The sequence below is a fragment of the Olea europaea genome, chromosome 2, assembly GCF_002742605.1.
Source record: "Olea europaea var. sylvestris chromosome 2, O_europaea_v1, whole genome shotgun sequence".
NCBI lineage: Eukaryota > Viridiplantae > Streptophyta > Magnoliopsida > Lamiales > Oleaceae > Olea > Olea europaea.
In genome coordinates, this window is record NC_036238.1 from 21798292 (window position 1) to 21810611 (window position 12320).

The 12320-nt window shown below is 32.8% G+C and overlaps 2 protein-coding genes and 1 long non-coding RNA gene across 3 annotated transcripts; 2 read left to right on the forward strand and 1 right to left on the reverse strand.

Annotated features, from left to right (window-relative positions):
• Positions 1 to 3956: 3956 nt before the first annotated feature.
• On the forward strand, positions 3957 to 4464 carry LOC111376113. Its single transcript, XR_002699415.1, has 2 exons — positions 3957 to 4003; positions 4088 to 4464. It is a non-coding gene; the product is annotated as an uncharacterized LOC111376113 (long non-coding RNA).
• A 533-nt stretch (positions 4465 to 4997) lies between these two features.
• Positions 4998 to 6880, forward strand: LOC111366577 (photosynthetic NDH subunit of subcomplex B 3, chloroplastic-like). The gene is made up of 5 exons (XM_022987307.1): positions 4998 to 5277; positions 5518 to 5628; positions 5733 to 5852; positions 5940 to 6002; positions 6556 to 6880. Exons 1-5 carry the CDS (start codon positions 5062 to 5064, stop codon positions 6643 to 6645), a joined length of 600 nt encoding a protein of 199 aa, XP_022843075.1. The 5' UTR covers positions 4998 to 5061; the 3' UTR covers positions 6646 to 6880.
• Positions 6881 to 6949: 69 nt separating this feature from the next.
• Positions 6950 to 8270, reverse strand: LOC111366568 (aquaporin TIP2-1-like). The gene is made up of 3 exons (XM_022987298.1): positions 7973 to 8270; positions 7651 to 7901; positions 6950 to 7514 (listed from the first exon to the last, which is right to left on the reverse strand). Exons 1-3 carry the CDS (start codon positions 8097 to 8099, stop codon positions 7146 to 7148), a joined length of 747 nt encoding a protein of 248 aa, XP_022843066.1. The 5' UTR covers positions 8100 to 8270; the 3' UTR covers positions 6950 to 7145.
• Between the last annotated feature and the right edge of the window lie 4050 nt (positions 8271 to 12320).

Consider the following 12320-nt stretch of genomic DNA (forward strand, 5'->3'; position numbering starts at 1 on the left):
CATCACAATTTTTTTTTTTTTTTTTTTTTGTATAAATACATTACGACGGTGTTTCGTAGGAATTAAAATTAGATTTTTTTAGAAAGAGGTTTTTGAAATGTGTGGTTGAAAAGTTGTGAGATCGATGAAAAAAGTGATTAATATTGATTATTTGACTTTGATTTAAATTAAAATCTGAACCAAACAAGTTGTATATTTTAATATCGTACTTATATTTTTGTCTTTTTTCTTCGTAACATTCTTATTTTTAACATTTTATTGACCAAAAAATCTTGTCATTAATCATGATTTTCGTCCAAAAATAATATTAATATATTTTAAAATGAGGATCAAATATTTAATCGTGTTTTTGCATCATTAATTTTTTTTAATTTAAAAATACAATAGACAAATAAGATCCTTTACTCTATCTTAAACAAAAAAATTGTAAATAAACTATAATGAAGAACAATTTATGTTAATTTGAGAATAAGAATGAAATAAAAAAAAATGGGACGTAAATGTAATAATATATAAAGATTTGAATCTTTTATGCAATTAAAATATAGTGTAGTTATTAAGAAATGCAATGTTAATATATTTAGTCTATAATGTTTGTTGTAAATTAATTATTAGTTGAAAATGACAATTAGACCCCTGTAATTTATTAACGTTTACAATTAAATACAAACAAGCGATAAGTGTTTTTAATCTTTTTATCCTCTTATATTATTCTTGTATTCTCTTAATTTCAAATCACGATATTCTAGTCAATTAAATAAAGTAAAAATGGGTGAAAATTTTTAAAAAGAAAAGCATAAATTCCAGCTAATTGAATTTCAAAGTGATCTTTTATTTCAGTCACAAAATAAAGGCAAACCGAGTATGCATATTTGATTTTATTTTATTATGTATATTAAGCAATATTGTATTGACAATAAGAAATTACGATTTTATACATTTCCATGTGAACGTTGTATTGACCATAAGAAATTACAATTTTAATCAATACCGTTCTTAAAGAAGCGAAAGTTTATTAATATCAATATATCAAAAAATTATTATTTAATTTATAACTCGAGAAAAAACATTACTTATAAATCAATACTCTTGAAGAATATTGCGTTTGTTCCGAAACTAACTTTATATGAATAAATATATTAATGCTCTAGAAGAAACATAACTTGATATCAGTATTCATCTTGTGTTCGACACACCAAAGATAAACGTATGGTGGACCCCAATGAATTATATGACATGTCATCGATATTTAACATAAATGAGCGCGCGCATGCGCACACACATATATTACATCTATACAACTTATTCGGCCTTTCGTACATTGTGAAATGTCACATTATGATTTTGAATATTTTGCATATTTACATTTTATGGCTCTAAACATGTGAGAGGTCACAAATTCTTTTTTCTGTAACACAAATATCCATTCTCATACTTACTACGGGTACCTACCTATAGTACGTCCAAATATCAATTTGAACTTATCATGACCCTCCGAAGGAGAAATGAAAGTGAAGGAAATTAACACAATAGTACATTCTACGAATTTTATGGAAGACTTCGGAAGAAACAATATTGTTCACGTGGGAATGAAACTTATTATTGAAATATTTTGTTCTCTTATATTCTTTGGTACAGAAGTACGTAAAATGTTATGTTGAATTATCACGACTCTTTGAAGGATCGAACAGGTGGCCACCTACCCTTCTACTTTTATCTCGTTACAAGTAATACGTGCTCACTCAGATTGACTGATTTATACTAAAAATGAGAGAGATTTTTTTTTCAAAAACACAATAATTTCGGAAAAGATGGCAGTACATGGTGAACAAGCACATGACAATTACATAGGACGGATTAGTGGTTATGGAAAAGGCAGTCTACTTTAAGCAGCCAAATAACAACAATTCTGGTCGTATAGAAGGGTATTTACACCCTTCTTGATAGATCAGGCACATGAAGAGGTGGGGGTCACGACTTTTTGCATTTTTTATTCATGTGGGGTCGGCTCAGAACCCACACACATGTAAGTATCTATCATATCGGGTGTAAACCGTTTTCTGGCAGAGGAACTTTATTCACCAAATAATATGGCCCTAACTACAAATACTCAATTTCATTTCATACAAAGAAAGGAAGTGTGTGCGCAGAAGTGTACAGGCGATGGGGGGAACCTGTGATCCAGTTGAAGCATAACCCGCGATTTATCCCTCCAAGGTTCTAGAGGCAAGGGTCTGAGGGTCCAGAATTTAGTTTAGTGTAAATTGGGATAACTGGATATCAAAAAAAAAAAAAAAAAGAAAGGAAGTGTGTGCTACCTACTATGCGCTGTCATGTGTTAACCAAGCAAAGGCACATTAACTTGATGGGTGAACGATCAGAGAATCCTTCACCATAACACCGTGAATGCAATTTATATGAGAGAGATCTCTAAAACGTTTTCCTTGCTTCTCGTTTAGGAGCAGCCAAAAAGTAAGCTGTCATACTTAGCCTTGTTTGGTATTAGATTTTAATCTAAAATAACAAAAAGCAACAATTACTTTTAACCACACATTTTATGGAACTCACAACTTTTCTATCATATATTTCATCAGCTTTTATCAAAATCTACTAAAATCTAATTTTGATCCCCCTCAAACAAGGGCTTAGTGTTTGTTTGACATAGCTTATATAAAATTAAGAGGCATTTTCAAGAATGTCCAATTTTAAGGGTTTGAGTTGAAAAGTGTCCACCCATCTGAATTTAGTACCAACTTGTCTATCATGCCCTTAATGAAAAAATGGAGCAATTGAATGTCGTTCTCGACATTTGATTTTTTTTCAATTTGTCATGAATTTCGAGAAGTATCTTTCATGAGACACTACATTAAAATAATGTTTCTCGACATTTCATATGTAATGCTCAACATTTGAACACCGTTTCATTTGTCTAGAATGCTATTTCATTTGAATATGACATTTCTCTACATTTGAAATGTAGTTCTCGACATTTCTGAGTCAATGAAAAGCATAGTATTTATTGTAATTTGACATGTATGCTTTTGAAATAAATATAACAGATTATGTGTCAATTTTATTGGCCAATAATAATTTTGCAAAAATGTCTATTTTTTTGTCTTAGTGTGGAATTATAAATTGTTAATAAGGGTATTTTCGTCTAAATTTTTCCAAATTAGACATTTTTGCAATGGTGGACATTTTTACAAATGACTAAGTAAAAATGGACATTTTGTGAAATTTCCTCTTAATTTGTTTACATCATTAGACAGTCTATTTAATCATTATCAGAGTCAGAAAGAATTATAGGTATCAGCACAAGTTTTCTTATTTAAATCATGTCAACCTAGAAATGTTTACATAATGATATATCAAACCTTCAACGTCAACATTCAGGCATGATGAGTTGTTAAGTCTTACAATTTGTCATGATCAATTAAAAATTAAATTGACCTACAGACTGATCATCTGAGGCACCAAACCATTCATCGGCTCCAGCAGCTCCTGACCACCCGTCAAGCTGCACGGTGTTTCCTGGCCATCATGGAGTACTTCCACCGCCTCTGTGCCCTCAGCTTTCTTGTGTTGGACCGCCCCAGGCAAGAATGAGAAAATCCCTTGCCATCTGCACCTTTATTATATAGACCTTTTTACTGTTTTATAGATGTATATATAGAGATTATAGAACAACTAAATTAAGACTTTTATAAAAGTAGAAGTAATTAAACTTCATTTCCTTTGTTTTTCCTTATTATCAACGATGGATTATTGATAATGATTAATAGGATAATGAGTTAACAAATAACTTTTGACTGATAAATGGAAGATGAAGATGTTTAAGGCTTTGTTATATGGTCGAGTTACAAAAAATAATTTGTTTTCTGATAAGTAAATCCAAGATGTCAAAATATATGTGTTTAAATTATCGAGTAATGACAGGGACAAAAAAAAAAAAAAAAGTCATGCAGCCATGTTAGCAGCAATCAAGAGATACGTGCCATCTTTGGTAAGTCTCATCCATTCATAATTTTGCTCTTGCGATATTTCTTTAATCTTCACCAAGTTCTTACATAGTCATCTTGTCGACTAGATTCCTTCACCCTACTCTTCTGAACGGCTCGCATTAATGAAGCAATTAAAGAGAACGAAGAAGATGGCAATTCAACAGAGCAAGAGCATAGGCTAAATTCCCTTGAAAGTTAACTAATCCAGTAGTGAAGATATTATCTACTTAACACTGTTTTGAAACAGATGTATTGTCCATTAGAACATTGTATAGTATTAAGAAATAAAATAAGTTAAAATCGTGTCGACTGTATTGTCATGTCGTATTCATGCAAATATTGTGGATTACTTATGCAGAATCTGTACTGTAAATTTCACGAGTTTAATCCTGTATATGAACTTGGGCATCTTGGTCCTTTTTTCTTTTTTAAATAAACTATTCTCAAGGCCTCAATTAGTCAATATATGTTGTACAGTTTACTCAGATAAACATATCCTTAGAACATTTATATTTTTAATTTGGAAAGTGTAATTATGTCTGCATGACTAAATTAAAAGGATTAATTCATCATCCCTTTCCCTGTATAGTTAACAAATCGAACTGTCATGTGTTGAATGGAAAAGATACATGTTGAATTCCTAGTAAAGCCATGAAGGCCCAGCCCGGCCTGTTCATTATTTCAAACTTTCACACGTTTACTCGGGCCGAGGACACTTATTGTCAGGACCAGGAAGTATTAAAACTAGCCTGGTCCGAGTCATCATGCACACTTTGGATCCGATTATCGGGCCCTGCCCGGCCCTAGAGGTCGAAAACTCTGCCAAGAAGCTCGGCCCATAACTTTTTACACTTACGGGATGTCCACAGACCACAGTTAATGTCAAGAATGCTGTTTACTATTTTCAGGTGTCATCAGATAAAACCATCACACCTATCAGCCATCAGATAAGATGAACAAGAACCACAAATTCAATTCATCAAATTACAATGCAAAATCCAATATATACAGATTCAAACTATCTTAAAAGTGCACTATTCTCATCCAAATATCCCTAAAAATGGGAATACTTCAACTCAACTCACATAATTTAGCTTCTTTCTCAGTATCCCATAATTTCAGCAACACCCCTCACAGAACTTTAAAGGGTTTTAATATTCTCAGTCTTCCCCGAGGGAGAATTCCGGCCATCGGAACTACCCGCCAGAGTGAACCGGAGACTGCAGTATCGGAAGAAGAAACAACTGAGGCTGCAGTGAATTTTGCATTTGTTAGTGTGAGTTCAGTTTACTATTAACCATCAAGTTTGATATGCTGAATTGGACAGAATAGTAAATCCAATAAATCAAACATCCATTTAATGTTTGACAAGCTGGACAGAAGAGTCGAGAAACATTTAGCATATTTCTCTCATTTAATCATGTCTAGTTCAATTCAATGTCTCAAACATCATATTAATATACACAAAAATTGTAATTGTAGTGTGACCTTGTCAAGTTTGTGTGTATTTTCCTAGTCTGTTTTGCTTCCTGATGGAACACCGGATGTGCATTATCGAACAGCCTGTGGTGGACAGAAACTTAGGGACATAATGTTGGACAACAACGTCGAATTGTATGGACCATACGTAAGCTCCTGTTCTATTTCAGTGCATCTAGCAAGGACTGGCGAAGACAATTTTTGTAGCCGATCCAACATCCAAATTTATTGAGTTCTATTTTAACGTTTCAGGCTAGACCTCTGCTAAATTGTGGGGGAGGAGGAACCTGTGGAACGTGCCTTGTTGAGGTTGTCGAAGGAAGGGAACTATTGACTCCTCGTACAGACAAAGAGAAGGAAAAATTAAAACGGGTATGGAGTTTTCTTTTTTAATACTGTCCAATCCTATACGGCATACTGCTAAATGGCTAATGAGTTAGTTTCATTTTGCAATTTCAGAATCCGAAGAATTGGAGACTGGCTTGTCAAACCACTGTTGGCAATGCAGATTCCAGAGGCCTGGTTTGTATTCCTTTTTTCACTGTCCTTTTCTATAATTTTTCCATATTTTTCATTCTTTACATTTTAAAAGTAGACCGAAAAATAAATAAATAAATAAATAAAATAAAATGAGGAAGAGTAGGCCGGGGCAACCCGACCTGCCCCGTTGTAAAACAGGTGTGGTCTGTCTGTGACCCGGGCTGCTTCAGACGTAAAGTCGAAAGATGTATAGACCTCTATGATAGTACCTGCAAGACTTGATTTACACCACTACTTTTAGTGACATTCTTTAGGATTGAACAATCAACCACAACTCTTTTGGTACAATTTTCTCATCTAGTTTAGGGTCATATGAATTTTTCCTCGATGAATTTTCATTCAAATAATTCGTTAATTTCAATTGGAAACTTTAGGTGCATATTTGGTGCACAGGACTAAGATGACTGAAAAATACCTTCCTTTGTAATAATACTTCAGGCCAACATATATAGCATGACATAAATGCTTTAACCGACATTTGTCCTCATCCATCTAAAGTTCAGAATGTTTTATCTTTTCCCTCTTAATGATGCAGGTTGTAATCCAACAACTTCCTGAATGGAAAGGGCATGATTGGGTTTATGGAAAAGAACCACCACCAGAAGATGAAACTGCCACTATTTGACATTTTAAATTACACAATCAAAAATTCTGCTTTGGATCCTGATGAGTTATTCAAATTAAATCAGATACTGCTGGTCCCCTCTTCTTGTAGAGAATACAGCAAAATCAAGATTGCAATAGATTGATCATGTTACTTCTTTCGTTGACAAAATTTGATGTAATAATTTAACTGCTTGTTTTGTATGAAGAATTAGAGGAGACTCGAGAGTATAATGAATAGGATTTTAATATATTTTTCTAATATTGTTTAGTGTTATCTAATTTTGACAAAAGTCAAAAGATATCAAAAAGGTGCCAGGAGCATCTATAGAGAATTGGGACCAAACCTTCGATTAAATGATCTTTAAGAAAGCAACATTACACCAGAAAATGGATTTACAGCAAAGAAACCATGATGAAATAAAGGAAGAAAAGCAAAAATTTCCTCTTCTTCCTTTCATTACCAAAAGAAAAGGTGAAAAAGTTTCAATTTGAACACGTTGAAATTACAAACGAAATAGTTTAAAAGTCGGTAGGTAGGGGAGCATGCTCGTGGGACATGAACACATAGGCGTAGACGAGACCGGCGAGGCCACCACCAATGAGGGGTCCAACCCAGTAAATCCAGATGCCGGAGAAGTTGCCGCTGGCCACAGCCGGTCCGAAGGAGCGGGCAGGGTTCATCGACCCACCTGAAAATGGACCGGCAGCCAAAATATTGGCACCAACAATGAAACCAATGGCTATGGGTGCAATTGTGCCCAATGAGCCCTTCTTTGGATCAGCTGCTGTCGCATACACAGTATAGACTAAAGCAAATGTGATAACAATTTCCATAACAACTCCTTCAAAGGCTCCAACACCAGCACCAACTCCATGAATTGGAATAGCCTGCATGAAATTATATATTTTGTTAGGAATCGAACTAATCGGGGTAGTTTAGCCAGAGAAATCAAGAATCGGACTATAAAAACTCTGTAAATAAAAACCGACTCGAATTTTAAAATATTATTTTGGGTGGACATACCAATCCTCCGGTTACGAATACGAGTAAATAGCATGCCACAATGGAGCCCAAAAGTTGAGCAATCCAGTAAAAGAGGCCAGTAAGTAGCGTAATTTGGCCGCCAACAGCCAAACCAAAGGTGACTGCAGGGTTTACATGGCCACCGGAGATGTTGGCTCCGATCGAGACGGCTACAAACAGAGCGAAACCATGGCAGATGGCCACAGCCACCAGCCCCGCCGGATCAAGAGCTGCGTCCGCCGTCAACTTGTCTGTCAAAGATCAAAATGTTACCAAGTGCTTGTTAACTTAAAAAAAATAAGAAAACGGTTTTAGAACTAACTGTAGGCAATGGCGGAGCCGACTCCGGCGAAAACAAAGAGCAAGGTGGAGATGAATTCAGCTACATAGGCCTTCAACGAACCAATGCTAAATGAATCATCTAATCTTCCGACAGCAATTGCAGGCATTTTGATGATTAGAAAGAAGTCTCAAGAAAATTTTCTTGACGACAAGAAGACTATGTTTTTCTGATGCACACACAAACTTCCTTCACCACACATATATAAAGAGAGGGAATACACAAGATATAATAATATTGGACTTTATTTAAATCCATTCATGGGTTTCTTTCCATGGCATATGCTTTTTTGCCTTGTTACAAGACAAAAAGGAATAATGGCCCGTTTGGCATGCTTTTAAAAGTTATGAAAATAATTTTAAGATTGTATTTGAACATGTTCAATAATTTTTTGGAAATATTTTGTCTGACTAATTAATTTTTTTTTTAAAAGAAAGTTAATCTAAAGTAATTTCACCGTAAAATTCTTTTATAGAAAGAAAAAGTAAAAGTAAACCCTAATTAAAACTCTATCCTATGTGGAAATTCTATCCCAAATTATGATCCGAAATTCCTTTTGTATATTGTTGCAATATATAATTATTTTATTTCACTTTGCAATACCAATATTAATCAATGTTATTATGCCCGTTTGGTATATACTATTATTATTATTATTATTATTATTATTATTATTATTATTATTATTTTCAAACTAATTTTTAACTATATATTTTATGATCTCTACATTTTTTTTAATCATACATTTAATTAATTTTTATCAAAATTTAGCAAATTTTTAGCTAAACCAAACAGATTTTATAATTGGAGTGGACGAATCGATTTGACCAAAAATAAAAGAAAAAAAAATGGTACTAATCCAACTTGAGTATAATTGAAAGTTGGAACGTAAAACCATTAAAACGACTTTAAAATTGACTGATTCACCCATAAATTGGGTGAATCAGACTAGTTTTATCGATTTATTATTAAAATAGATTGTATTTTTATTTATCTTTTTCTTCAATTCCAAATAAATTCAACTTAGCAAACATAAAATTATGGTTAGGGCTGGCATGGGATGAATTGAGTGATATTCTAATCCAAAAATGAATCAACAAGATAAATAATCTGACCTGAATCGATTTGGTTTGTCAAATTCAAAATTTTTTTACCTTAAAATCATTTTTTGAAAAACCAAATCCCTCTAAATCGGTCGATTTGGTTTGTCAAATTCAAATTTTTTTTACCTTAAAATCATTTTTTGAAAAACCAAATCCCTCTAAATCGGGGTTTTCCTCCCGATCAATCCAAACTAAACCGACTCGATTTTCGACGATTAGACGGATAATTTGCTCACTCTTAATTATTGTGGAGCGCTTTAATTAACATTATTAAATAAAAGGAATATTACAAACATCATAATAAATCCATTCACATCCAATCAATTTTGAGTTGCAATCCTAGCTGTCAGTAACATGGTTTCATAGAAATGTCTAGAGAGTGGACATAGTATTCCATGTGAAGTGGGGTGCTCTGACCCCCTCGTGAGTGATGTAAATGATTAAAAACAACGGTGATGGAGGCATGACCAACCGTGGTCCAGATACTCCGCCGACCAGATAATGAAATAGGGGATTATTTGTTAATTAATTTATTAATTTATTCAAAGTTTGTGGATCGGAATGGAAAGAGAATTATATTAAGATTTGATTTGTATTTAATTGGATTAATTAGGGTTTACTAATGGAAATTAGCCGGCTGGATAAGGATTGTAGAGCCTTGAGGGAATCTTTTGCGTAACTTTCTGGTATGACATTGATTATAAAACGTTGGTCATATCCACATCACTTTTTTTTTTTTTGTATAAAGACATTACGAGGGTGTTTGGTAGAAATTAAAATTAGATTTTTTTAGTAAATTATGAAAAAAGTTTTTGAAATGTGTGATTGAAAAGTTGTGGGATCGATGAAAGATGTAGTTAATATTGATTGTTTGCCTTTGATTTAAATTAAAATCCGAACCAAACAAGCTGTACATTTTAATATCGTACTTATATTTTTGTCTTTTTTCTTCATCACATTCTTATTTCTAACATTTTATTGACTAGAAAATCTTGTCATTAATTATGATTTCTGTCTAAAAATAATATTAATATATTTTAAAATGAGGATCAAATATTTAATCGTGTTTTTGCATCATTAATTTTTTTTAATTTAAAAATACAATAGACAAATAAGATCCTTTACTCTATCTTAAACAAAAAAATTGAAAATAAACTATAATGAAGAAAATTTATGTTAATTTGAGAATAAGAATGAAATGAAAAAAAAAAAAAATGGGACGTAAATGTAATAATGTATAAAGGTTTGAATCTTTTCTGTAATTAAAATATAGGCTAGTTATTAAGAAATGCAATGTTAATATATTTAGTCTATAATGTTTGTTGTAAATTAATTATTAGTTGAAAATGACAATTAGACCCCTGTAATTTATTAAAGTTTACAATTAAATACAAACAAGTGACAAGAGTTTTGAATATTTTTATCCTCTTATATTATTCTTGTATTCTCTTAATTTCATATCACGATATTCTAGTCAATTAAATAAAGTAAAAATGGGTGAAAATTTTTAAAAAGAAAAGCATAAATTCCAGCTAATTGAATTTCAAAGTGATCTTTTATTTCAGTCACAAAATAAAGGCAAACCGAGTATGCATATTTGATTTGATTATGTACATTGCTTGAATGTTACTTATTGAAAAGTAACACTCAAGCAATATTGTATTGACCATATGAAATTACGATTTTATACATTTCCATGTGAACGTTGTATTGACCATAAGAAATTACAATTTTAATCAATACCGTTCTTAAAGAAGCGAAAGTTTATTAATATCAATATATCAAAAAAATATTATTTAATTTATTGCTTGAGAAAAAAACTTAACTTATAAATCAATACTCTAGAAGAATATTGCGTTTGTTCCGAAACTAACTTTATACGGATAAATATATTAATACTCTAGAAGAAACATAACTTGATATCAGTACTCATCTTGTGTTCGACACCAAAGATAAACTTATGGTGGACCCCAATGAATTATATGACATGTCATCGATATTTAACATAAATGAGCGCGCGCATGCGCACACACATATATTACATCTATACAACTTATTCGGCCTTTCGTACATTGTGAAATGTCACATTATGATTTTGAATATTTTGCATATTTACATTTTATGGCTCTAAACATGTGAGAGGTCACAAATTCTTTTTTCTGTAACACAAATATCCATTCTCATACTTACTACGGGTACCTACCTATAGTACGTCCAAATATCAATTTGAACTTATCATGACCCTCCGAAGGAGAAATGAAAGTGAAGGAAATTAACACAATAGTACATTCTACGAATTTTATGGAAGACTTCGGAAGAAACAATATTGTTCACTTGGGAATGAAACTTATTATTGAAATATTTTGTTCTCTTATATTCTTTGGTACAGAAGTACGTAAAATGTTATGTTGAATTATCACGACTCTTTGAAGGATCGAACAGGTGGCCACCTACCCTTCTACTTTTATCTCGTTACAAGTAAAACGTGCTCACTCAGATTGACTGATTTATACTAAAAATGAGAGAGATTATTTTTCAAAAACACAATAATTTCGGAAAAGATGGCAGTACATGGTGAACAAGCACATGACAATTACATAGGACGGATTCGTGGTTATGGAAAAGGCAGTCTACTTTAAGCAGCCAAATAACAACAATTCTGGTCGTATAGAAGGGTATTTACACCCTTCTTGATAGATCAGGTACATGAAGAGGTGGGGGTCACGACTTTTTGCATTTTTTATTCATGTGGGGTCAGCTCAGAACCCACACACATGTAAGTATCTATCATATCGGGTGTAAACCGTTTTCTGGCAGAGGAACTTTATTCACCAAATAATATGGCCCTAACTACAAATACTCAATTTCATTTCATACAAAGAAAGGAAGTGTGTGCGCAGAAGTGTACAGGCGATGGGGGGAACCTGTGATCCAGTTGAAGCATAACCCGCGATTTATCCCTCCAAGGTTCTAGAGGCAAGGGTCTGAGGGTCCAGAATTTAGTTTAGTGTAAATTGGGATAACTGGATATCAAAAAAAAAAAAAAAAAGAAAGGAAGTGTGTGCTACCTACTATGCGCTGTCATGTGTTAACCAAGCAAAGGCACATTAACTTGATGGGTGAACGGTCAGAGAATCCTTCACTATAACACCGTGAATGCAATTTATATGAGAGAGATCTCTAAAACGTTTTCCTTGCTTCTCGTTTAGGAGCAGCCAAAAAGTAAG

Coding starts and splice junctions, on each gene's coding strand:
- LOC111366577 (XM_022987307.1), top strand. CDS start 5,062: ATGGGAATACTTCAACTCAACTCACATAATTTAGCTTCTTTCTCAGTA. Junction 5,853..5,939: donor AGAAGGAAAAATTAAAACGG/GTATGGAGTTTT, acceptor TTGCAATTTCAG/AATCCGAAGAATTGGAGACT. Junction 6,003..6,555: donor ATGCAGATTCCAGAGGCCTG/GTTTGTATTCCT, acceptor TTAATGATGCAG/GTTGTAATCCAACAACTTCC.
- LOC111366568 (XM_022987298.1), bottom strand. CDS start 8,099: ATGCCTGCAATTGCTGTCGGAAGATTAGATGATTCATTTAGCATTGGT. Junction 7,902..7,972: donor CGGCTCCGCCATTGCCTACA/GTTAGTTCTAAA, acceptor GATCTTTGACAG/ACAAGTTGACGGCGGACGCA. Junction 7,515..7,650: donor TATTCGTAACCGGAGGATTG/GTATGTCCACCC, acceptor AATTTCATGCAG/GCTATTCCAATTCATGGAGT.